Source organism: Leucopleurus acutus (assembly GCF_964270905.1).
Source record: "Leucopleurus acutus genome assembly, chromosome: 7".
NCBI lineage: Eukaryota > Metazoa > Chordata > Mammalia > Artiodactyla > Delphinidae > Leucopleurus > Leucopleurus acutus.
In genome coordinates this window covers 50,065,068-50,091,743 of record NC_139150.1, presented here as the reverse complement: position 1 = coordinate 50,091,743, position 26,676 = coordinate 50,065,068, and the positions used below count along the sequence as shown (strand labels likewise).

At 42.3% G+C, this 26,676-nt stretch overlaps 1 protein-coding gene and 1 pseudogene across 4 annotated transcripts in view; one reads left to right on the top strand and one right to left on the bottom strand.

Moving 5' to 3' along the window:
• Positions 1 to 26,676, top strand: part of TJP2 (tight junction protein 2) — a 132,405-nt gene that overhangs the window by 96,195 nt on the left and 9,534 nt on the right. For all 3 annotated transcript variants that reach the window (XM_082843117.1, XM_082843115.1, XM_082843116.1), the window contains 13 exons: positions 1,968 to 2,553; positions 6,568 to 6,671; positions 7,574 to 7,727; positions 9,284 to 9,392; positions 9,498 to 9,631; positions 11,079 to 11,145; positions 12,216 to 12,366; positions 16,115 to 16,223; positions 17,499 to 17,709; positions 18,575 to 18,762; positions 19,422 to 19,517; positions 20,259 to 20,338; positions 20,753 to 20,963. In XM_082843117.1, the coding sequence (XP_082699243.1) occupies positions 1,968 to 2,553; positions 6,568 to 6,671; positions 7,574 to 7,727; positions 9,284 to 9,392; positions 9,498 to 9,631; positions 11,079 to 11,145; positions 12,216 to 12,366; positions 16,115 to 16,223; positions 17,499 to 17,709; positions 18,575 to 18,762; positions 19,422 to 19,517; positions 20,259 to 20,338; positions 20,753 to 20,963 (2,200 nt within the window). The remainder of the gene's footprint in view (positions 1 to 1,967; positions 2,554 to 6,567; positions 6,672 to 7,573; positions 7,728 to 9,283; positions 9,393 to 9,497; positions 9,632 to 11,078; positions 11,146 to 12,215; positions 12,367 to 16,114; positions 16,224 to 17,498; positions 17,710 to 18,574; positions 18,763 to 19,421; positions 19,518 to 20,258; positions 20,339 to 20,752; positions 20,964 to 26,676) is intronic.
• Positions 347 to 1,416, bottom strand: LOC309964276 (hypoxanthine-guanine phosphoribosyltransferase-like; annotated as a pseudogene). Its single transcript has 2 exons — positions 1,054 to 1,416; positions 347 to 817 (listed from the first exon to the last, which is right to left on the bottom strand). The product of its transcript is annotated as a hypoxanthine-guanine phosphoribosyltransferase-like (transcript).

Here is a 26,676-nt window from a genome sequence, read left to right as displayed (position 1 = left end):
GAAAATACAGTTAATGCTCCTGAAATCTACTAAAGTAATTCCAGGACATATGGTTTATCCAACATAACAATACCTCTAAATGCTGTCACTGATATGAAACTGACTGCTTCTTTTCTAAGCACACAGTGGTATAATTAACAATATTCAATCACTTCTGTTCTTTCCTGAATATATAAAAATTAAAATATCAATTAAAAAACTAATATATTCTTGTCTTTAACTGTTTCTTACAGATACAGTTTCAATATTTTCATTCAGTAGTGATGTGGTTTAAGAGACTTTTCATTCACAAGTCAAACAACAATCCACCCAAAGGGAACTGACAGTCTATAGGCTCATAGTGCAAATAAAGAGTTCGGGAATTCGGCAACTAAAATACAAAACAGATAAAATTCTTAGAAGATCCATGCAGTAAGCTCTGCTAAGCAGCTGGCCACAGAACTAGAACATTTGGTAATTTTCCTGGTGATTTCAATGGGACTCCAGATGTTTCCAAACTCGAACTCTCAGGCTTTGTGTTTTGCTTTCCCAGTTTCGCTAATGACACAAACATGATTCAAATCCCTGACGTATTCATTGTAGTCAAGGGCATATCCTACAACAAACTTATCTGGAATTTCAAATCCAACAAAGTTTGGTCTATATCCAACACTTTGAGGGGTCCTTTTCACCAGCAAGCTTGCAGCCTTGACCATCTTTGGATTATGCTGCTTGACCAAGGAAAGCAAGGTTTGCCTTGTTTTGCCAGTGTCAGTTATATCTTCAACAGTCAAGACATTCTTTCCAGTTAAAGTTGAGAGATCATCTCCACCAATTACTTTTTTTTTTAACATTCTTATTGGAGTATAATTGCTTTACAATGGTGTGTTAGTTTCTGCTGTATAACAAATGAATCAGCTATACGTATACATATATCCCCATATCTCCTCCCTCTTGCGTCTCCCTCCCTCCCACCCTCCCTATCCCACCCCTCTAGGTGGTCACAAAGCAGAGAGCTGAGCTCCCTGTGCTATGCGGCTGCTTCCCACTAGCTATCGGTTTTACATTTTCCACCAATTACTTTTACGTCACCTGTTGACTGGTCATTACAGTAGCTCTTCAGTCTGATAAAATATAGGCATAGGTATAGATCTATCACTATTTCTGTTCAGTGCTTGGATGTAATCCAGCAGGTCAGCAAAGAATTTATAGCCCCCCTTGAACACACAGAGGGCCACGATGTGATGGCCTCCCATCTCCATCACATTCTCGAGCCAGCCGTTCGGTCCTGTCCATATTTAGTCCATGAAGAATAAACACCTTTTCCAAATCCTCAGCATAATGATTAGGTCTACAGAATAAATCTAGGTCATAACCTGGTGCATCATCACTAATCACGACACTGGGGCTTCGGGTCGCCATAGCGGAGCCGACTGGTGCGCGGGCTGAGGGCAGTCTCGGGAGGAGAAGCCGGTGGCGGGTCCGAACAGGAGGCGGAGGGCGGGAGGCTGCGCGGCGCGGGAAAGCGGAGTGGTCCGCCCGAGCGCTCTTCGCTGCCTCCACTCAGCGCCCTCGTCGGTCCATTTTAATCTTAAAGGATCCCTCTTTTACCTCCTCTCTCCCCTTACCTGCCCCCCACCTCTTTTGAATGACATTGACTTTTAGATGAACCTACGCACTTGTGTACAGAATGTCTCACTTTCTGGATTTTCATTTTTGTAACTTAGTGATTTAAATTCCTTTGGTGCTTTTCACACTTTGAGTAGAAGCAGATTTTGGAGGCACTGTGCTCAGAGTTTTATACTTACTGTCTCATTTTATCCTTGACCCCCTGAGGGGGTCCTCATTTTCCAGATGAGGACCCTGAGGCTTAGCAACTGGGTGGGGACACAAGAGTTTTACTGGAAGGAGAACCCGGGCTCTTAACCACTGCATTCTCTATGTTTGGTTGTGATTGTCTTGCGTCCCCACTGTTTGTTTTGTGACAGGTGGTCAAGAGGCCCCGGAAGGTCCAGCTGGCCCCGCCGCAGGGCAGCCCTCCCGTCCACGAGCATGACCGGGCTTTCGAGCTGATGGACGAATTTGACGGCAGAAGCGCGCGCAGCGGGTACAGCGAGAGGAGCCGGCCCAGCAGCCGCGGAGAGTGCAGCCGCAGCTGGGAGGACAGCCTGGAGAGGGGTCGTCCCCACGACCGGGCGCGCAGCCGGGAGCGGGACCGGAGCCGCGGCCGGAGCCTGGAGCGGGGCCTGGACCACGACGACGATTACTACTACCGGCGAGCCCGAGAGCGCAGCCGTGGCCGCAGCCTCGAGCGGGGCCTGGACCACGACGACGATGACTACCGGCGAGCCCGGGAGAGGAGCCGCGGCCGGAGCATTGACCCGACCTACGATCGCGCCTACAGCCCGGAGCGGGAGTATGGCCGCAGGGCCCAGCCCGATGCCCGGTACGGGACGTCCTGGAGCCGCAGCCGCGAGCACCTCCACTCCCGCAGCCCCAGCCCCGAGCCGCGGGGACAGCTGGACTCGGACAGGCCCATCGGGATCCTTCTGATGAAAAGCAAAGCAAATGAAGGTAGTCATGCTTGATGAAGAAAAAGCACTATAATAGCTAACTCTTACGTGGAACCTGCTGTGTGCCAAGCACTGACCTAATAAATGCTTTGCACAGATTAGCTCATTTTGTCCTCACCACCACCCCCTGTGGGAGTTAGTCATATCTTCATTTTATAGACAAGGAAACTAGTGGCACAGAAAAGTTCATCGACTTGCACAAAGTTGTATCATCAGTGGCTAAGCCAGGTGGTGGAAATCTGGCTTTAAACTAATAGGCCAGTGGTTCTCAGAGCAGCATAAATATCACCTGGACGCTTATTAGAAATGTAGATTCTCAGGCCCCAGACCAGCCCCCACTGAATCAGAAGCACTGGGGTGGCCCCTGGGGTCTCTGTGTTAACAGGCTCTCTTGGTGAACCCAGTGCAGCTTAAACTGTTGAAACCACAGTAGGGGACAATACTCCAGGTAATCTTGATTGAGTTTTTGCTCTATGCCAGGGCCCTCTGTGGAATAAATACTTTCTAATTTAATCCTCACCAGAAGCCTTTGTGGTAGGTAGGAGACTTCATTCCTCTTTTACAGGTGGGTATAGCAAGGTGCAGAGAGGTTTTTGGTGTGTCCACAGATGAGGCAGGCTCTGGCCCAGGCTGCCCGTCACATGTTGCGTGCCTGGAGCAGTTGCATACGCTTAAGCACATCCAGATTTACTAAACCCCTTTGTGGCAGCTGGACAAGCAAGTAGCACTTGCAGTGAGGTGAGGCTTCTGCAACTCAGAGATGGGAGGTGACATGCCCACATCTTGAAGCTGGTAAGTAAGTGGTGGAGTTGGAGCTCAAACTTCATCTCTTGGAAATAGATGATAGGAAACAAGTAGGTGAATGAACAGGGATTTAGAGCCCCATGTTGAGCTATTCCCTGCATTGATTTTTAGCTTCCAATTTTTTGAATTCCTGGTAACATCTTTTATCCCTGCATGTTCTCTAATTGTCCTCCTTCAAAGAGGAAAAAAGATAAGAGTACCCAAGAGTGCAAAGTGAAAGACCTCTTGCTTTTTAGGTTGGGAATTTGCATTTTAAAGAGCCTATCAGATGAGAGGGTTTGTTTTCTTTAGTTCTTCTAGAGGAGCTTAAAGAGTTGAGTTATACAATTGGGTATCTATTGAAAGGATATTGAGGTAACTGCAAGGATGCGAATAATGGGATACTGGAGCCCAGGTCCAGAAAACAAAGGTGAAAGTTGAGATGGTACTATCTCTGAGGAATGTGAATCTTGGGAGATTTAAGAATTCTAGAAAATCTTTACAACCATGGATAATGATGTATTAATTCATCAACCCCCAAGAATTGCAGAGTAAAAACCATTCTGCTTCCAGATTGTGGACCGTAGAGAAGTCTTGAGAAAGATAACTTGACCCAAGGCCTCCTTCACAGAAGGCTGATGCACGTCCGGTAGGACTTGCACCCAGATTCTTGAGTTCCCCGTTGCAGTGCTTTTCAGTATTTTCCTCCCCCCTCTCTCCTCTTCCCTTTCCTCCTCTTTCTCCTTCTCTTCCCCCTCCTCCTCCTGCCACAGAAAGAACCACATCTTGCAAATAATCGTGGAGGCACCAATATGTGAAAAACTTGGCCAAGTGTTTCACGGAACGGTACTTAACTCTGAGTGATGATTTTTGAGAGGTTCTATTACATTAAATTAAAAGATACTGGTCCCAACTCACTAAATTGATTTCAAGACTCACTCATGAGTTGTGACCCACAATTAAAAAGATGTTTGTCCTAAGAAACTGCCCTCATCATGCCTGGTCTTAGTAATACTAGTAAGGAACAGAGAGGGCTCATGCCCCTTTGCTGATGCGCCATTTTACTGCTTCTGGGCCATTTTGCTTTTTAAACTTAGAATTCAGTGTTTGCTTGTTTGTTTTTTCCAAAGTTCTACTTTTTAAAAGATTTTTTAAGCCACCTTTTGCTAAGATGACACAGTAGTTTAGCTATCACTGGCTAGAGTTGCATAAGAATTAATCTTTACAAATATCTGGCTGCAGGCAAAACCTACATTTGATTAAGAAAAATAGGATCCATTCACATGGCCAGCTTTTACATGTTTCATGGGCATCAGATAGCCTTGCTGGTAAAAGTCTTAGAAACTGGCCAACTGACTTTTTTTCCTCATTTGAGAGGTGCCCACAAACATACCAATAGCAACCTATTTGTAATTTTACAATAAGAGTGCAGTTTTTAAGAGGATGGAGGAATTGTTGACACGTGAGAAAGAAGTCATTGCTCAAGTTTGTCTCAACCTTCTGTCCGGGGCTGTGAGGCTGTTTAACCTGTAAGGAATTGCCATCCCTGAAGAAAATGCTGTCTGTCTGACCTTTATTCTTTCTTGAGTATCAGCTCCCTAAAGGGCGGGGGTGGACCTTAACAGCTTTAATCCTTGTGGTAAGATCTGAATCTAACTTACTATAAGTCACTTAAAACTTATCTTTAAATCTACTTCTAAGTGGCAGAAAGTTACTTTATTTTGAATTGATAAGATTTTTTTTTTTTATTGGAGTATAATTGCTTTACAATGTTGTGTTAGTTTCTGCCGCACAGTGCGGTGAATCAGCCATATGCATACACACGTCCCCTCCCTCTTGGACCTCCCTCCCACCCCACCCTCATCCCACCCATCTAGGTCATCACAGAGCACCAAGCTGAGCTCCCTGTGCTATACAGCAGGTTCCTGCTAGCTATCTGTTTTATACATTGTAGTGTATATATGTCAAACCTGATCTCCCAATTCATCCCACCCTCTCCTTCCCCACCGTGTCCACACATCCGTTCTCGAGTCTGCCTTTCTATTCCTGCCCTGCAAATAGGTTCATCCGTACCATTTTTCTAGATTCCACAAATATGCGTTAATATACGATACTTATTTTTCTGTTTCTGACTTCACTGAGTCCATAACAATAATAATAAAATTTGAGTGTGCCTCTTTTCAAACCTGCTAGGTTTAGGTAGCTTCCTAAAATAACCAAAATTCATCCTTAAAGTGTGTATTTTTACATGTTTAATAAGTAAAATCAGAATAGTCTGAAAAGTATTTAAAATATTTTCAAATATACATACTTAGTAAATACAGTGGTTTTTCTTGAGAACAATGCAAAGTCCATAAATCCCCAGAGCTGTGCCAGTTTTAGTTGAATACTTTATTTGTTGCTTTGCTGGCTTATCTACCCCTTTTCTTCACACAGTGACATTTTTTCAGTGCCAAATCCCACACAGTCTAAATTGTTACAGATAGAGGGTTTGCTATTTGTGGTACTTTCCTGTAGGCAACTGTATTGTCAGTAGAACACGCCTGTTAAGATGTACTGAATTGTTTTTTTTTCTCCCCAGCATTTTGTTTTGAAAAGTGTTAATTTTGTGGCAAATAACTCAAATAGCCTTCACCTAGTTTTACCAATTGTTAACATTTTGCCACATTTGTTTTATTTCTCCTTTTTTTCCCTTTCTCCCTCCCCCGTCTTCCTCCCCTACCGCATCTCTCTGTCTCTAAATGGTGTTTTGGAACCACTTAAAGGTAAGTTGCAGGCAAAATGACCCTTTACCCCTGAATATTTCAGCAGGTATCTCCCAAGGATAGAAACATTGCCCTTCATAACCATAATGCCATTATTACTCTTAAGAAAGTTAGCATTAATATGCCTTTTAATATATTATAGTGCAGTTTATTTTGAAGTTGCTCCAAAATAATGTAATCCACCCCTACCCCCCACCTCTACCCCATATTGGATTGAGGATCTAGTGAAGTTTCACGCAGTGCATTTGGTTTTTATGTCTCTTTTAATCTAGAACAGTCCCTCTGCCTCTTTTTCTTTTTTTTTTAATGACATCGACTGTTTTGACAAGTGAAGGTCGGTGGGCTTACAGACTGTCTCACATGCAAAATTAATTTTGCATACATATTTTTAAATCATCCTAAAAGCCAGCCTTAGTTTTGTGAACACGTTGATGAAATATGTGTTTGTTTGTGTGTTTGTCTTCTAGAGTATGGTCTCCGGCTCGGGAGTCAGATCTTCATAAAGGAAATGACCGGAACAGGTCTAGCATCTAAAGATGGCAACCTGCATGAAGGAGACATAATTCTCAAGGTGGGTGGGTTCATGCTCAGCTTCCTAGTCTGTATTTCCGCATTCAAGTGCCAAGTCAGTGAAACTTTGTTGAGATAGGAGTCAATAATAAGACAGAGCCTGGAAGGGCAGCAGAGAGATCATTTTTATCAGGAAAACCAGACTTGGAGATTTGTAATAGTGTAGTGTCAGTTAAAAACAAAAATCTTGGGGGTTCCCTGGTGCAGTGGTAAAGAATCCGCCCACCAATGCAGGGGACATGGGTTCGAGCCCTGGTCTGGGACGATCCCACATGCCGCAGAGCAACTAAGCCTGTGCGCCACAACTACTGAGTCTGCGCTCTAGAGCCCACGAGCCACAACTACTGAAGCCCGCGTGCCTAGAGCCCATGCTCCGCAACAAGAGAAGCCACCTCAGTGAGAAGCCCGCGCACCACAACAAAGACCCAACACAGCCAAAAATAAAATAAATTAAAATAAATTTTAAAAAAATCTCAACAAAGTCTTTCTTCTTCCCTGTTTATTAAAAGTTTAAGCTCCTGTTCTCTAAACGAAGGAAAGATGAGAGGGCAAGTTGGTGGTATATGAATGCTGAATATTTAATCGTTTTTGTAAACCTCTCTAGTCAGGAAACATGTTCCAATAGTAAACCAAACCATCGTCTTGAGCTTGGAAGTTAAATAAATTAGCAGAGTAACTTAAGTACACTACAGCTTTCTCAGGCCTGTGTTTGGGTTCCAGGCATGTGGGGTTATATTTAATTTAAAGGATAATTCATTTTTATTCAGTCAGTCATCCTAAAGCCCACGTCTGTTTGAGTAACTGAGCAAAGCCCTTAACTTTTTAGAAGAGGAAAATAAGAATTTTCTGTTTTGCTGTGGGTAGTTGTATTGCATGGAACATTACTGTTCTTCATAAACACAGATAAATGGAACCGTAACTGAGAACATGTCTTTAACGGATGCCCGAAAACTGATAGAAAAGTCAAGAGGAAAACTCCAGCTCGTGGTGTTGAGGGACAGCAAGCAGACGCTCATCAACATCCCCTCGTTAAATGACAGCGACTCAGAAATAGAAGGTAAAGAAAGGGGAGGCTGTGAGCTGAGCTGGAGGAGAGGAAGACTGTTGCTTCTGCATTGTCATCTCTATCTAGCATAGCCATTCACCTGGAAGTTAAATTTCTAACAGAAGCCTCTCTTTTAAACTTTAATTCCAGGTTTGGTTGTTATTTTCTTATTAAAGGGTCTGTTGAAATTAGGATTCCAGTATGAAATTCTGGTGTACTTGTGAATCCCTGCGGACTCTGATTGAGGCCATTGAAAACAAAACTTGTTAGTAAAAAAATGTACGTGGGAGTGGTTCACAGAACTAACCACATACATTTGTAAATTGCTCATTCTTGTGCTTTATCATGTGATTTTTTTTGAAGTGACTGTTAATATTTCCAACAAAGAGAAGACAATGTAGAGGATAGTTAAAACTGGTAGACACTATAATAGACTCAATCAGAATGGCTGAATATTCTGGTATTCATTGGTTGGCAATCTGTGTCACCTCTTCTCTTATGAAGCTATAGCCGTTTCTTTTTTTTTAATTTGAATATGAATTTTACATAAGATAACATTTATTTATTTGGTCTCTCTTCATTAATTTCCACAGCCAAATCCAACTTCTTGTCCTTCAAAATGGTCTTGTGTCTTCTTAGCCCTTTACTTTTTGGCGGGGCGGGGGGCTCTTGGGCATGTCTTTATTATTTATTTTTATTTTTTTAATTGAAGTATAGTTGACATACAGTACATACGATAACATTTTAACCATGTAAAAATTACCAATAAAAATAAATAGGCATACTATTTCCTACTTAATCATCTAGTATTGGCTTTGTGCAGAAAAGTTTAGAAAATATTAAGTTCTCAAGTTTAGAAATGGACTTGTTGATCTTTAAAAGAATTACTTTATAAAACCTTAAAACTTGGTTTAATTTCTATTATATACAATGTCTAATCAGGTGATTACTGCTCTGAATACAGGAAAACACGTAGAGCACAGGAAGTAATGCCAGGGTGCTAGGAGCTTACAGGTTATTTCCTTGTTACTCCAAGCGTGCTGCTTAGCCCACTAGCAGCATCGTGTCATCCAGGAGCTTGATGGAATTGCAGAATCTCGGGCCCGGCCCAGAAGAGTTGCATTCTAACAAGATCCCAGGTGACATGTACGCACATTAAAGTTTCAGAAGCACTGGTCTATGTGCACACTCAAAATGAGTGTGTGTGTGTGTGTGTGTGTGTGTGTGTGTGTACCTGTGTATATACACTAATATAGATTCACACATACACACACACATATATATATTCCCATCATTGGATTTTGTCTCTTCAGTGTCAGCTTTGATGGAAAGTATGATGAAAGAGGAACATAAAATTCTGGATTTAGAGCCCTCTTTGTTAATTAATGCCTTTCCTTTCAAACGATCAGATTCTTTTTTTTTTTTTCAACGAAAGACTCAGACTAATAGCACATTTACTGCCTGCCCTCTCTTCCATTTCCCCTGTTTCCTTGCCCAGAGAATAGAATAATTTCTGGCACAGGTCTCAAATGTTTTATTAAGAAGTCTTTTCTTATTTTTGAAATCAGATATCTCAGAAATAGAGTCAAACCAATCATTTTCTCCGGAGGACAGACGACAGCAGTATTCCGATTATGATTATCATTCCTCGAATGAAAAGCTGAAGGAAAGACCAAAGTAAGATGATGAGTATTTTCCCTCGCCCACATCCCTGTGAGTGTACGCACATATGTATTTGCAAATCTGTCACATGATGAGCCATTAACATGACGTGTGCTTAAGTTCAAGAGAGGACACGCATAGCAGATGGTCCAGGATGGGCGCCACACCCACTCCCTTTAAGTCCACTGGGGATATTGCAGCTGCAGTGAGCGCAGAGCCCAGCAAGGAACCCACATACCAAGAGGAAGCCCCAGGTGAGGCTCATTTTAAACAGTCATGTTCAGGTGTCAGTGCTTGGTAATTCCAGAGGGTGGCTGGAAAGAGAGAGAGAAATTATTTTAAAATCATTTTTATATATGGAAGAGGCACTCCTATCTCATTTAATATTGAGAAAAATACAAAGAATAACAGCTCTTTCTGTGTGCCAACAGATTGGTCACCTTTTGTTATGCTTCATTAGTCATGGTCCTTTTGTCTCCCATCCCTGATCCCAACCTGAACTGTTATCTGCTCACAACACTTCTGACACCAACTGTGTGGGTTTTGTCCTCTGCCCAACTACCAGTTCTCGAATTCTCCAGACACCAACCGGGTGTCCTGCAGTTCAATTCAGTTCTGGCACTGACTACCCAAGTTCGTGCAGACCCCGCAGGTTAAGGGCTCCGTCTCACAAGATGCCCCCACTACAGGTGCCAGTCACGAGTCCCGGGTTGCCGCCTTCACTTCCGACCAACCAGCTCTAAACTGGGGGTTCCCGTGACTCTTTCCTCAAGTTTGATAATTTGCTAGAATGACTCACAGAACTCAGGAAAGCACTTTATTTACTATTACTTTTTTTTTTTTTTTTTTTAAATACAAGATACAATTTAGGAAGAGCCAAATGGAAGAGCTGCATAGGGCAATGTCTGGGGAGAGGGTAGAGAGCTTTCCTGCCCTCTCCAGGCACGTCACCCTCCCAGCACCTCAATATTTTCACCCACCCTGAAGCATTCTGAATCCCCTTGTTTATAGAGGCTTTGTCATGTGCATGGCTTTCTCTTCCTGGTGACCAGCCCCATCCTGAGGCTCTCCAGGAGTCATCTCTTTGGAACAAAGGATGCTCCCATCACCCAGGAAATTGCAAGGGATGTAGGACCTCTGTGTCAGGAACTGGCCTCAAAGACGGAACATTAGAGCAAAAGATACTCCTGGCACCCCTTTCACTCCAGAGATTAAAGGGACTTTAGGATCTCTGAGGGTGGGGAAGAGACCAAATACATACTTCTAATTATGTCACAGTCACATTTTGTCAAATTTGATTAGTTGAAGTCCTTTTATGTCCCAGTTCTGATCTCAACTCCATTCCCTACCCCTGCCCCCAACCCCATAAAATTATCATGATTTAAATGCATAAATATTTATCCATGGAAAAAAAACAGCATTATTACATGGCTTTTAAGTTACTTAAAAAATGCTACCTGCTTGTAAACGTGATTGTGCACCTTGCATTTTAAAGGTTCATTTTCTTCTCACTTCTTTTGAGAAATCATTGACACCTACTAATGCCTCAAACTTAAACTTAAGACGTTTTTGTTTGATGCGATAACATATATGTAGCATAGGGTACAGACTTGAATTTTTTGTGGATTTTGTGATCTTTATATTTAGAGACAAGACAAAGCCTGTTAGTCCAGGTCGGTAATGATGTTTTTTAATCCACAGTTCCTCCACCAAAACCAGCCCCAAGAACTGTTCTTCGTCCGAGTCCTGAAGATTTAGCAATATATGGGTATGTATTTCAGTCTTTCTTGCTTTCCCCCTTTCTTCCTCCACACAGCTCTTCCTCCACACAGCTCTTAATGGAAATTTGGAAGAATGGTTTTCTTAAACTATAAATGGTGATTTTGCGTATAATCAGCTGCCCTTTAACCAACCCCTATTGCTACTGTTTGTGAGAAAGAGAAATCATTTGTAGGATGAGTAAAATGTGGAAGTGAGTGAATGTTAACTTTGTCTGCTTGTCTGCTTACCTGGCTAGTTTTCCAGATGTTATTTTGAATACTTGAGTTTGCCAGGTCAAGAACGCCCGGATGGATGAAGTATTGCTTAAGTATGGTGCCTCTGTAGGGGCTATAGTGACAGGTGATCCTGGCATGTGGAGGGAGGGGAGAAGTGATACAGTGCTCTGCACTTGACAGTGAGAACCCCTGCTTCCAAGCAGTGGCCTCTGGATTTGGATCCTGCTTCCCTGGACGCAGGCTGTGTCTCCATTTGACAGGATCCCTATGGGGTCAGCAGGCTTTCCTTTGAAAGAATCCTGAAGTAGGAATCAGATGGCCTTGATTTTTGCTCTAATCCTGCCCATTATTTGCTTTTAATCTTGAATGAGTTTACTTAAACATTCTCTATTTCTGTTCTTCACTGGTAAAGTGGCCTACTGATATTCATCTCACAGGCCCAAGGAAGATAAAATTATAGATTATGTGAGAAAAATGAGAGAGAGCTTTTTTTTTTTTTTTTTGTGGTACGCGGGCCTCCCACTACCGTGGCCTCTCCCGTTGCGGAGCACAGGCTCCGGACGCGCAGGCTCAGCGGCCATGGCTCACGGGCCCAGCCGCTCCACGGCATGTGGGATCTTCCCGGACCGGGGCACGGACCTGTGTCCCCTGCATCGGCAGGTGGACCCCCAACCACTGCGCTACCAGGGAAGCCCCGAGAGAGATATTTTAAAAGGGTAAATCACTCTATAGATAGAATAAATTAAACTGCTCACTGCTAATGTTGGTTTTCCTTTACCCCGCCCCCACCCCCCCAAAAAAAATCTCCCATCTTTCTTTCCTGAAACGGAACCCATTGCAGCCCCAATACCAAAATGGTGAGGTTCAAGAAGGGAGACAGTGTGGGCCTCCGGCTGGCCGGTGGCAATGATGTCGGGATATTTGTGGCTGGCATTCAAGAGGGTACCTCAGCGGAGCAAGAAGGTCTTCAAGAAGGGGACCAGATTCTGAAGGTAGGAAATCCCAGCCCTGTTTCTAAATGTTACTGGGAAAGAGTGGGGTTTTCTGGAGGGTCTTACATAAGGGACAGGAAAGTGGTCCAGCTTGTGAAAATAGACCAACTGCAGGTTTGTTGCTGCCAAGCATCAGGTCCCTGTTTCCTTCGAATGGGTCCTGTCTCCTAGTCCTGGAACCCAAAACTCATCCCTATGTCTGTGGGACTTTATAGTGTTCAAGACCCTCACAAAGATTTTTATTAGTTTGATTAACAAAAAAATGGAGACTTCAGCTAAAGGGCTAGGTGGAAGAGCTTTCAAAAGATCTTGCTAATGGTTGGGTTTTAGTTGATGCCCCTGCTTGGTTGTCACTCTTCAGGCCGTGTGCTGTAACTGAACAAAGGTGGGTATTGGCATCAGATCATCTGATTTGAATCCTGTCCCAGCTTCATATGAGTCCGTGGCCTTGGCTTCGGCTCTGAGACTCGGGTTTCTGTATCTGTTCAATGGGGATAAGCATACCTGCCTCGCAGGCACCCTGGGAACGTTAGAACAGATGATACTCGCAAGGCGCCCAGCAGAGTTCTTGGCACGGAGTAGGAAAGTCAGTGTCTGTGCTTTATCCTGTTGGAAACTAACGAGTTGCTGCCATTCAGTGTGTTACTTACCTCTAAAATTGTCCAGGAAGGAGAATCCCTGGTTAATCAAATATTGGTACTTTTCAATTTACTATATATATGTTTGTATAATCTATTGGTTTACAAAAAGGATAACCAACTCATCTCTGACATTTTATCATGTATTTTCCACTGACTTCAGTGTTAACTTGAAGAACACTGAGTACCTTGTGACTATAAAAATACAGAATGCTGGGGAATTGTCTACACCAGAATTTCTTCTTCTGTAAACTTGCATTTCTTATGCGTACTAGGTGGTCTGGTAAGAGCGTCTAGCCTCAGAGGAGAGGGGAGAAAAGCAGAATTCCCAAAGGAAGCAGGCAGAGCACAAAAAGAGGTGGTCCTTTTCCTTCTTGGCCCTTGGCCTCATGGTGGTAGTTCAGATTTCATTTCTGGAGCCGATGAAGAGCAAACCTTGACCTTGAGCTTTGCTGAAGCTTTCCAGTGACATTCTAGACCCTCTTCGGCTCTGGACAGGATCCTAGAAGACTAAGTGTACCTGAGTGAACCTCAGGGTACCACATGATCCTAGGAAATAGCACTTACCAAGTGCTACCGATAAGAGCCCCGTTTGAGTGCCAGCTTATACCAATTTACTCGTGGGCTGATGCCAAAGAAGAAAAAGCGTGTTTCCTAACTGATGTGGGACCGTAGGAAGTCAGGTAGGAATTTGGAAACTTTTGCTCACGAAGGTTCAAGGATGACATATTTTTGTACCCTGTGGGGAAAAGGATTTTCAGAATTTTCATGAAAAAAAATAGTAAATTCACTTAGGGGCTTGATAGACCTCTCTAAGTCGTTAAAATGAGAGTCACTTCCATGTGTAAAAGTCGTGATACACAATGTTTTCTACTTGAGAAAGTGTCTTGTTTCCTGTTACCACCTTAGTGACAAGGAAGAAACTGTGGGAACCAGCTTCTTTTTTTTTTTTTTTTTTTTTTTTGCGGTACACCGGCCTCTCACTGTTGTAGCCTCTCCCATTGCGGAGCGCAGGCTCAGCGGCCATGGCTCACGGGCCCAGCCGCTCCGCGGCATGTGGGATCTTCCCGGACCGGGGCACGAACCCGTGTCCCCTGCATCGGCAGGCGGACTCTCAACCACTGCGCCACCAGGGAAGCCCAGGAACCAGCTTCTTTTGCAGTAGTCTCATCTGGAGGTCAGGCAGTAGATGGTCCTCATTCTTGGGTGTGTGGAAATCTTCTGTTGACTACAAAAGGAGCCCTCAATTCTTCAAAGGGGTGAAAAAGTTTGAGCTCACCTACTGGGGCAGAGAAGTTACGACACAGCCTAAGCGTAGCTGACACAGAATCCTCTTCAGGCTCACAGCAGACACAGCTAGACCGTGTAGACTACTAAATAGTTAATGGAAGAGGATATTTATTGGGGGGGGGGGGCTGTACAACCTAACCAAAGTGCTGTCCTGGCCTTTTTTCCTTTAATTTGTTTCAGCACTCCTTTTTATGGTCAAATTGAATATATCAGGGTACAATGTACATACAGTAAGCACTTTACTCTGCTGTGGGTTTTTTAAGTGCAGCTCTTCCTTTTGTAAAGGTGACAGCTTGACATGTGGAACGAAAAAGTGAGTGTGCTGTGGCGAAATATGTGCCTTGTAACTAACAGAAGTGCACATGCTTTAGTGCTTGGCTTACCTATCTCTTTGCTTATTTTTTTACCTGGTATGATTGTCATTTCTCTTTCAGAAACTATTAGAGGAAGGGAAAGAGAAAAAAAAGCTCCTAAGTTTGGTTATTAGCCATGTGGATTTTAGCTACCATGTGTTGCTTTAATTTTGACCATTATAGTTTTTGGCTTGACAGAAGGTCAGTCTCTGAATAGAGAAGGACAGAGGGACCTCCAAGGTCCCATGCCCTGTGGCCCTATCTTATTTAAATAAACAAATACAAGCATGTACAGTGCATATAAAAACATACACGTGGCCACATATAGACACAGATGTAGATCTGTAGATGGTGCACAAGAAAGGATTAATTACCAAAGCGTGAATATCCCTAATTCAGGGACAGAGAGATGGGAATGAGCTGTCTTAAGTGCTATAAATATTGTTTCAATGGAAAAGTTGACGTGATTGGTTTAGTAAATCACTCTATTTTAAACGCACCAAGTAAATTTTAATCTCATGCCTATTTTCACTTAATGGTAAATTCCAACCTTAATTAAATTAGACTCAATTAATGATTTTTTTCAGTAGTAAGGCATTACTCTTTGATTAAAGTATTCTACAAGTCCTCAGTGACTGAAGAAAATATTTCAGAGGAATTCTGTATCTTCACTTCTGTAATACATTATCAAAATATTAGGTACTTTAAAATCATTTTTACATTTTGCTTATGTGTAATTATTCTGTTTTAAAGTGGTTTTCAAGGTACAAGACAAAGATGTCAAAATGTCTTTTTCTTTGTCCCACTTTTCAGTTTTACCTGCTTTCTAACTTGTCTTCTGAGCGCTATTTACAGTGTACCCTACTCAGTGGGGAATAAATGTGAGCTTCTTGCCCATTATGTATCAGAAGCTTAAACTAAAAGCCTATAGATTAGGCTAATGGTCTGCCACCTAAGACTAATGTTCTTCAATTTCAGGTGCTAGAATCTGTAAGAGAAAGGTGGATTTGGTCAGAATCCTTATTTGCAGGCTTTTATTTGAATCAATTTGAAAAGTATTAGTGCCTTAAGCTGGGCCAGCACGCTCATTTACCATAGACCCCACCACTCCTTATTGCATTACAGTAATTGGATTTGTACCTTCCTGGCCACCTCTACAGGAGATTCAAAGAAGAGAGGGAAGCGGACACAGCTACAAGAAATTCTAACCTGATCCAATGATGAGTCCTTGGTGGAATGGCGTAGTCCTAAGGGGTGTACAGTGTGGGGAGGCAGGAGGATATGGTGGTACCCACAGCCCAGGCCGGGTGCTAAGAGTCCCTGGGTAGGGCACTAAGGACTTCTTTACATCCGAGGTTTGCTGTGGGCAGGCCCTGATGAAAACAAACAGATCAAAAGCAGGTGGCACCTTTTTGAAAACAACTTATTTCTTCTTGTTTTGTTTTTTCTGTTTGCCCCTCCTGTCAGGTGAACACACAGGATTTCAGAGGGCTCGTTCGGGAGGATGCCGTTCTCTACCTGTTAGAAATCCCCAAAGGTGAAATGGTGACCATTTTAGCCCAGAGCCGAGCTGATGGTGAGCAAGTTTGGTTATGAGTTTAGTGGGCGGTAGGAGAGGGAGGTAGCTTGGGAGCACAACAGGAAAATCTGGGTATTAAAATATCGAAGTGGATCCTGACACCTGATCTCTAGGTCGCAGGTATGTGGAAAGAATTCGGGTACCATTTAACTTTCTATACACATGTTTTCTGTGCACCTACTGAAAGAATTTCACTAGTTGTGTGATTTTGGAGTAAAACTGCTTTTCTGGACAGAGATCCATCCTTAATTACTGCCTGAAGTTATTATTGAGTTTTTCCATGACAGATGGAAAGGGCCACACCCGCTGGTCAGCTCTCATATTAACCCGTATCAGTCTGACAAGTTGCTTCACCTTTCCAAGCTTTATTGTTCTCATCTGTAAAACGGGGGTTAATAGAATCTTCTTGTCTGCTTCAACTAGTACAGTTGATTGGCAACTGTATTAAGGTTCTCCAGAGAAATGGAACCAATAGGATGTGTGTGTGTGTGTGTGTGTGTGTGTGTGTGTGTGTGTATCTTTCTATACATAGAAAGAGAGAGACAGAGACAGAGACAGGCAGACAGAGAAAGGGAGAAAGTGAGCTATTTATGATACTGTGAGGAATTGGCTTACATGATTATGGAGGCTGGCAGGTTCCAAGATCTTCAGGGTGAGTTGGGGAGCTGGAGACCCAAAGAGAGCCAATGGTTTAGTTCCAGTCCAAGTCCAAAGACCTGAGAACCAAGAGAACCAATGGTGTAGTTGCTGTCCAAAGGCGGACTGGCTCAAGATCCAGGAAGAGCCAGTGTACCTGTTTGAGTCTGAAGGCAGGAGAAAAGCTGACGTCCCACTTTGAAAGGAAGAAGAGTTCATTTTTCTCTTACTCGGGGGACGGTTTACCTTTTTGTTGTGTTCAAGCCTTCAGTGGACTGGCTGAGGCCCACCCAAATCAGGGAGGGCAATTGGCTTTACTCAGTCTGCCCGAGTTAAGTGTTAATCTCATCCAGAAACACCCTCATAGACACACCTAGAATAATATTTGACCAAATATCTGGGCACTCCATGGCCCAGTCAAGTCGATGTATAAAATTAACCATCACAGCAACTCGTGAACTTAGTTACTTGTCCTTCTTCCTGTTTGAACTATGGTTCCCGTGGGGCCTGTGCGCTGAGTTCGCTAAATGCAAAGAAAGTAAAGAGGGTGATCAGAGTTCAGAGAGCTGATAACTCTTCCAGAAAAGACCTCCGGCCAAGCTGAGTACCACATGCAATGATGCTTTTGTCTTTCAGTGTATAGAGACATACTGGCTTGTGGCAGAGGGGATTCGTTTTTTATAAGAAGCCACTTTGAATGTGAGAAAGAAACTCCACAGAGCCTGGCTTTCACCAGAGGGGAGGTCTTCCGTGTGGTAGATACGCTGTACGACGGGAAACTGGGCCACTGGCTGGCCGTGAGGATTGGAAATGAATTGGAGAAAGGCTTAATCCCCAACAAAAGCAGGTATCTTGAGACTGCACACTCCCACGCAACCCCTTTAAGCCTTCCTCCCACAAGTAAACAACACCTCCCCCCGCCAAAGGAAGCCCCATATAACTTCATCATTTGTCATCACGACCTCTCCCATCATCCATTTCTTGTGTATGAGGAGACCTTGGAGATACTGCGGGTTTGGTTACAGACCACCGCAATGAAACGAATATCGCAGTGAAGCAAGTCACACAAATTTTTTGGTTTACCAGTGCATACAGAAGTTATGTTTATATTTTACTGCAGTCTATTAAGTGTGCAATAGCATTATGTGTAAAAAGAAAATGGACATACCCTAATTAAAAGTTCTTTATTGCCAAAAAATGCTAACCATCATCTGAACCTTCAGTTAGCCATAGTGTTTTTGCTGGTGGAGGGTTTGAAATTTTGAGAGAATTCCCAAACTATGACACAGAGGCACAAAGCGAGCAAATGCTGTTGGGAAAATGGTACCGATAGATAGACTTGCTCGATGCAGAGTTGCCACAAATCTTTAATTTGTAAAAAAAAAAAAAAAAAAAAAACGCAATATCTGCAAAGCACAATAAAGCGAAGTACAGTAGGACAGGGTGTGTCTTATATCAGCCTAAACAGAACAAGCCATGTCATCATGTTTGTTACTGAGCTATTTCTGCTGGATTTTATGTGCACCTAGCCTTTCTCTGCCTCCGTCCAGAAGAGGAAGGCCCTGTGTTTCTCACCCCGTGCAACTTGCTCATTGTCAAGCTGCACCTCTAATCTAAGTCCATGAGTGACATTGACTGAATTTGATTAGTGACCCACACATTTGCGCATTTCCTGGCTTTAGACCTTTACTTCCCCTGGTTTCTTCTCTCAGAGCAGAACAGATGGCCAGCGTTCAGACTGCCCAGAGAGACAGCAGTGGGGACAGGGCAGACTTCTGGAGGATGCGCGGCCAGAGGTCGGGCGTGAAGAAGAACCTACGGAAGAGTCGGGAAGACCTGACGGCCGTTGTGTCAGTCAGCACCAAGTTCCCGGCTTACGAAAGGGTTTTGCTTCGAGAAGGTGGGGAAGCCAAGTGGGCCAGGAAATAATCCGACTGGGCTCAGAGCCTGTTTTTCTTTGTTTTTGAACTTTAATGATCACATTCCAACTTATCTGTATCCCTTAGGCCAAGCCAGCTTACAGATTGGAATCATGTTTAAACATGAAATAAGACTTACAAAAAAGTGAGCTGTGCCAACTCATAGTTCTACAATCTCAGTTATTTTTTTTTAATACTACCATTCAGAAGTTTTTATATATTCTGTAGAGCAAAGCTTATCTTTAGTAATAGTGGGAGGAGTGAACGATAATAAAAGAGGGAGCTCTTTTATTTTTCAGAAAAGAGGGAGCTCTTTTATTTTTCAGAAAAGAGCTAGTCTGAATTGGAGGTGGGAGAACACACAATTTCTTTCATTTAGTTGTGTTATCAATATATAAAATACTTTTGCTTCTTAACAGCTAAGGACATGTAGATAGCTTCATGGCTTTTTTTTAAATTGAAGTATAGTTGCTGTACAATATTATATGTTACAGGTGTACCATATAGTGATTCATAATTTTTAAAGGTTATACTTCATTTGTAGTTACTATAAGATATTGGCTATATTCCTCATGTTGTACAATATATCCTTCTAGCTTATTCTATACCTAATTTCATGGCTTTTCTTATCTCATTTCAGCTGGTTTCAAGAGACCTGTGGTCTTATTTGGCCCCATAGCAGATATAGCCCTGGAGAAGTTGGCAAATGAGTTGCCTGACCTGTTCCAAACTGCTAGTAAGTCTGTCAGTGATATTTTTTTCTCCACCAATTTTTATTTTGAAAGATATCTAACATACAGAAAAAATAATTAACACCCACATACCCTTCATCTGGGGTCACTGTCAACAGGTAACGTTTTGCCATCTACACTCTTTCCCCCATAGACACACACATGCATACACACAGGCACACACACAAATTTTTATAATTTCTGCTGCACTGTTTGAAAGTTTAAGTTGCAGGCATTACAACAGTTCCTACCTCTGTGAATCTCCTAATTCTCCTCCTATACAACCACAATACCATTATCACAGGCAAGAAATTTAACATTGATACAATAATTTTATTTAGTATATAGTCCTTTATTCAAATTTTCTTCATTTATCCCAATTATGTCTTTCATAGCTTGTTGCTACTGTTTTTTCTAAATTCAGAACGCAACCAAGGAGCATGCAGTGCATTTGATTTTTATGTCTTTCTGGTCTCCTCCTTCTTCTAAATTAGTTTGTAATGTGATATTTTGAACAGTCCAAGCCATTTGTCTCATAGGATGTTCCCTGTTGGCCTGGCCTGTTTCCCCTGGTTAGATTTTGGTTAAACAGGTAGTGTGGGTCCTTCCCATTGCCTCTCATTAGGAGACAGCGAATGTTAGCTGTCCCGTCCTTGCTGATGCTAGGTTGGTGTACTTGGTTGTTACTGGTTTCTAAAATTTTATTCAGTCCCTCCCCCCCTCTTTTTCTTTTTTTGCTTTTGCAGAAACGGAACCAAGAGACGCGGGATCTGAGAAATCCTCCGGGGTGGTGCGGTTAAATACCGTGAGGCAAATTATTGAACAGGTGAGGAAATTCACCAGAAGGCCATGCTGTCAGAAAGAATTGGGTCATGGATTGCTGCAGTCTTTTCAAGAATAGAATCTATATTTTTAATAATTATTAACTGTTAATGATAAAAGCTGACTATAAACATAAGCTGTTTCAGTATGTGGAAACCAGCTGATGTTCTGTGGCACTGATATGTTGGTTCTCTCTGAGTTCTAAGCATTATACCAAATAACCTGTTAATTCATTTTCTCAGAAGTTCTCATAGATTGGTAATATTAAAGTGGAGGGTAACATTTTCTGCTTTTTGATTTAAATTGGTACATTTTATCTGATGCGGCCTTTACTTATCAATACAAACTCGTTGATGCTATGTGGCTTTACATATTCACTCACATACCCATTTATGTAACTTTTTCCCATTTCTAACAGGAAAAGCATGCGCTCCTGGATGTGACTCCTAAAGCCGTGGACCTGTTGAATTATACTCAGTGGTTCCCGATTGTGATTTTTTTCAACCCAGACTCTAGACAAGGTGTCAAAACCATGAGACAGAGGTTGAATCCGTCATCCAACAAAAGTTCTCGGAAGTTATTCGACCAAGCCAACAAGCTTAAAAAAACTTGTGCACATCTTTTCACAGGTAAGTGAAATGCAGAATGTAGCCTCTTTGCTCAAAAGTGAGAAATAGAGAGTTGTAGAATGGAAGGAATAGGAAAATAATCAGAATGGAGAATAGTAATCTGAAATTCTATTCATGACTCCTTGAAAAGTCGCTAATCCTATAAAGTGAGTATACTAGACTCATGGCGTTTGTACATTTAGCTTTGTAATTTTGACTATTTGAAAATGATCATAAAGATCCATAATACACAATACCTGGTCATTTTGATGAGGCTCAAATTTTGGGGTGGGACTACGAAGCTAGTGATTAAGCCTGGTGTAGCACCAAGTACCCATATCTGTTATGGATTGTGTCATTGTTCTCTGCTTACCATCCATGCATGTGCTGACTTACAAGGTGATCAGAACTTGGTTTCATTATTTTAAAATATCCTTGAAATAGAAACTTGCACACTCTGGATATTAGATGATATTAAGGATTTATTACTCCTATTTTTAAGGTGAAAATGATATTGTGGTTATGAGTTTTTTTAAGAGTTCTTATTTTTTACGCATATATGCTAAATAAAATATTTTTGGATGACCTAATATCATGTCTGGGATTTGCTTAAATAATCTTAAGTGAGACTATAGGCCAGACTGGCCAAGAGTTGATAGTTGTTGGGTGACGTGTACATGGGAGTTTGTTAAACTGTTCTCTTCACTTTTGTGTATGTCTACAATTTTCCATAATAGAATTGTTAAAATATTTATTTATTTGGTTGCACTGGGTCTTAGTTGCGGCTCATGGGCTCCTTAGTTGCAGCTTCAAGCCTCCTTAGTTGCGGCACATGGGCTCTTTGGTTGCAGCAGGTGGGCTCCTTAGTTGTGGCACATGGGCTCCTTAGTTGTGGCATGCATGTGGGATCTAGTTCCCTGACGAGGGATCAAAACTGGGCCCCCTGCATTGGGAGTGCACTGTGCCACCAGGGAAGTCCCATAGAATATTTTTTAAAGTTCCTGAAATGAAGACCTACTGCCTACTGCTACTGTTATTCATGAAAAATGATTTAAGAATGTGACCTGTTTTAGTAACTGAATACGTGCACTATCTATGAAAATGACTAGTTCTGTGAATGTGGTATAATTAAGGGTCTAACAGGATGGCATGAAGTTTTTGGTCATGTAGTTTTGTGGGAGCAACATGAGGAGACTGTGTGGATGTAATTAATATCCTTAGGATAATGATAGCTCTTTTGAGTTCAGTGCCAGTCATCACCAACCTGTGTCATTTTTAGCTTATCTGACACTGGGAAGGGGAGGGGAGGGGGTGAATGATTGATGAATGTCCACATTAGACCCTATTTTACTCTTACTGGCTTTTCTTGTTAAAGAGTGAGATGCACTCCTTACCACTACGGTGAAGTGCTCTAACTAAGAGGTAGGTAATCTAGCCAAATGCAAAGAAGGGAATGGTGTGTCATAAACTGGGTTTTTGTGAATGTAGCGTCTTAAGAGCTTGTGCTTTTGGTATGTTCATATATAATCTTTCCTCTGTTGTTTTTACTACTATTACTATAATTATTATTATCATCATTACTATTTTTATTATAGCTATGGCTAACAGTGGTACAGACTTTCATGTGTACTGTCTTATTAGGCCATAGGAAAGGCCAGGTGATTTCCACAAGGTCACACATTAGTGTATGGCTAAGCCCAGACTAACACTGTAGTGTCTCTGACTGTGGGTCCAATATTCTATATACTTTACAGCACAGATGTATTATCCTAATGCTGAAAGGGGTCATATAGTGCTGTTTCTCCATTTAATAGACAATTTGCCCATTGAACTGAGGTCCATATGATTGCGACTAAGCTAATCAGGAAGTTGAAGGTTTGGGGATAACTAAAGTTGGAGGCTGGGACTCTGTGAGTGTCCAATTTCATCTAGAACTTGGAGGTGATCCACTGTCAGCATAGGTTGCCAGCCTTCGGTATGGAATTATTTGGTCATCAGGATGGATGGAGCAGGGTGCCAGGTAACTTATCAAAAGGCCTCAGTTGTCTGTGAGATGGCCTTTCGCAGCAATCTTCCAGACTTCTAAGTTTAACTCTTGAGAGCTGTGTGAATGGCCCCACTGAGCGCTTTCTATGCCTCGTGTCTCACTCAGCCTGGCCAGGCTGTGATTTGATTGTGTGCACCATGGCCAAAATCCAAGGTTTTTTTATTATTTTAAATTTATGTCATTTTAATGAATTAATAATTGGAAAAGATAGAGCTACTACGATGAACAGTAATTGAAAATCAAGGCTTATGTTGCAGGTGGTCTCACCAGGCTCAATATCCTTCTTTTTTCCTTGTTGCACAGTAACAAGAAAATCTTGTTTCCCGCAGGTGATTATTTAATTATGACAGTATGAAAATGGCTCTTCTTGAAGTTACTGTGTAGTAAACATGATTGAGTAGAAGAACTGAAGATTTGTAAACTGTTAGTGTGTTGGTAAATTGTTAGTATTTCAGATATAGGACAAATCAGGGCTTAGTATGATAATAGTGAGTGGTTACAGGAAAAGCTAACATTGCTAGTGCTTGTTGATTTATATTTTTTGTACTGTTATACTTATTGTTATGTCTTGGTCATTTTTGAAAGTTATAATTTATTTTATAAATTATTTGGTCTTTTGTTTTTTTACATATGTCCATTACTATTTTTACAATATAATAAATGCCTTTTACCTAAAAACTAAAAAACTTAAAATGGCTCTTCTTGCAAACTCAAGATACTTCTTAATTAAGTGGAGATGACCAGGGAAACTTCATTCTGAGATTTGCCCCAGAGCAAATTAACTTGTCAATGTAAATTAAAATATTAGGCTGCCCAACCCTCCCCCCTCATTTAAAAAAATTTATTTTAGAATACATTTGCATGCATATGTTGCAAAAATTATTTTTTAAAACCTGAAGTTTAAGTTACATGCTTTCTTGGAATTCCTGAAGCACTCAGTTCATGGTTTAAATACCACGGAAATGGAATTATGGATTTAGAGACCCACACAGGGCCACCCTTTGGATGAAACTGTGGGATTTTTAAAGTACCAAAGGATAGCACTTTTATCAGTTTTCTAAGATTTCATTAATGTGAAATTTGTATAATTCAGTCCTGAGATTTTGGAAATGCTAAACAAATGCTATTAGTGATACTATTTTACGCTTTTTAAAAATCTTTATAGGGCTTCCCTGGTGGCGCAGTGGCTGAGAGTCTGCCTGCCGATGCAGGGGACGTGGGTTCGTGCCCCAGTCCGGGAAGATCCCACATGCCGCGGAGCAGCTGGGCCCATGAGCCATGGCCACTGAGCCTGCGCATCCAGAGCCTGTGCTCCGCAACGGGAGAGGCCACAAGAGTGAGAGTCCCACGTACCGCCAAAAAAAAAAAAAAAGTCTTTATAAACGTTACATATTGTAAAAGAAATTTTCTATGCCATAATATAGTGTTTGAGAAAGCCTGGGGAGAGGAGTGAATCATGTACTAGTCAAAAGTACCCAAACCGCAGGAGGCAGTTCTTGGTTTCCCAAGGACACGTAGGGTCTTGTGAGGGCCACAGGAAGCAGATGGAAGTTGCCACACTCCCTGGCCGGGCACTTCAGTTGACGCTTGTCCATTTAGAGAGGGTCCCTGCCACATGAATAGCTTTACTGAAATTTAATTTATATACGCTATAATTCACCCACTTAAACTGTACAGTTTAGTAGTTTTTAGTATATTCAAAGATGTATAGCCCTCAGCACCATCAGTTTTAGAACTTTTCCATCACCCAGAAGAGAAACTTCATACCCATTACAGTCACTCCCGATTTCTCCCCAGCCCTCCAGCCTCACATGTCACCTTTTGCTGTTGTTCTCGGTGCTCCCCAACCTCCTTGGGTAGAGAAGGAGAAGAAGCACCGAGCGCACTTGTGCGGGGGCTGGGAAGGGATGCCCCTAGAATCCCAGGACTCCCACCCGCGAGGGAGGCTGAGTGAAGCTCCTTTCAATATTTCACTTTCTGGCGTTCTAGCCAAGGGAACATGGGTCTAGTCCAGAGGTTGGGAACAACAGGAATTAACCAGTATTGCTTGTAGTCAAAGAATCTGAAAAAGTTAAGGAGCAGAAGCCAATAGTAAACCAAAGGAACTTGATTTCAAGTGAAGGGAAGCATCATAGCTGTGCACCCACCTGTTAAAGAGAGGTCAAGTGCATGAGTTGGATGTTACCAACTTAGTCGGAAATTACATTTTTATGGGGCTTAGGAAATTAGTTACTGTAAAGCTCTTTTTTTTTTTTCATATACTTGACTCAGTGTGGGTTCAATAAGAGGTTTCTGACTTTTTTCATTTTATCAGGGGGCATGAACATATTTTCTGCATTTCACAAATGCCCCTTTTTTTTTTAGCGGTACGAGGGCCTCTCACTGTTGTGGCCTCTCCCGTTGCGGAGCACAGGCTCCGGACGCGCAGGCTCAGCGGCCATGGCTCACGGGCCCAGCCTCTCCACGGCATGTGGGATCTTCCTGGACCAGGGCACGAACCTGCGTCCCCTGCATCGGCAGGCGGACTCTCAACCACTGCGCCACCAGGGAAGCCCCACAAATGCCCCTTTTAACTTTAGGTTTTCCTCATGATAAATACAAACTGTACTCATCTCAGACAGCTCCAACATAAAGCTTTAAAAGGCAGCTGACTGTTCTCACTTAGTGCAAATCACCCATTTTGTCTATATGCCTGATCTCACTTCTGTTACCAAGAGGACAATAATCTTTTTAAAATACCATGATAAGGATACAGAAGTCCAAGGAATCAAGGTTAATTTTCCTTGAGTTGTCCAAGGTATCGGTTTATTCTAATGCTATAAATAATTAATAACCAAGGAAACTGTACGCTCATTCAGGATTTTCCAAGGTCAGTGTTAGGACTCTTTAAATGAAAGAATGCTATACGTTACTAGGAAGAAAACCTGAAGCATAATTGCTTACGAAATTTGCTTACTGGTTCTTTGTGGCTCTTTACCAAGAATTACGCAGACTTCAGGATAGGTGGGACAGGCTGCCAAACAACTTTTATCAACAAGTTCCAATTTTCTTTTGGGTGCCACATAATGCAATACCCCTTAATTACAGGCCATGGTGTGATATAGTTTTTAAAAATCCTAATTAACCTTCAGTTTGTTCATTTTAGGCCCAATTTTTTTTTTTTTTTTTTTTTTTTTTTTGCGGTACGCGGGCCTCTCACTGCTGTGGCCTCTCCCGTTGTGGAGCACAGGCTCCGGACGCGCAGGGTCAGTGGCCATGGCTCACAGGCCCAGCCGCTCCGCGGCATGTGGGATCTTCCCGGACCAGGGCACGAACCCGTGTCCCCTGCATCGGCAGGCGGACTCTCAACCACTGCGCCACCAGGGAAGCCCTAGGCCCAATTTTGATTATCTGGTTTATCCCCAGTAGGTCCATGAATACATATTGCTGAAGAACAATCACATGTGTTTTACTTGGTTGGTATTTTATACCGGTGCTCTAAATTCGTGTTTGTCATGCCATGGTCAAGACCATAGATTCTAAAAGCAAACTTCTGAGTTTGCATCCAGGCTTTTCCACTGGCTTTGTGCGATGCCTTGGGCTAGTTACTTTCACTACTGTGCTTCAGTTTCTCACCTGTAAAACAGGGATAATAGCAATACCCACCTTGTGAGGTTTGTTAAAGCATGAAATGAGCTAATCCATGTA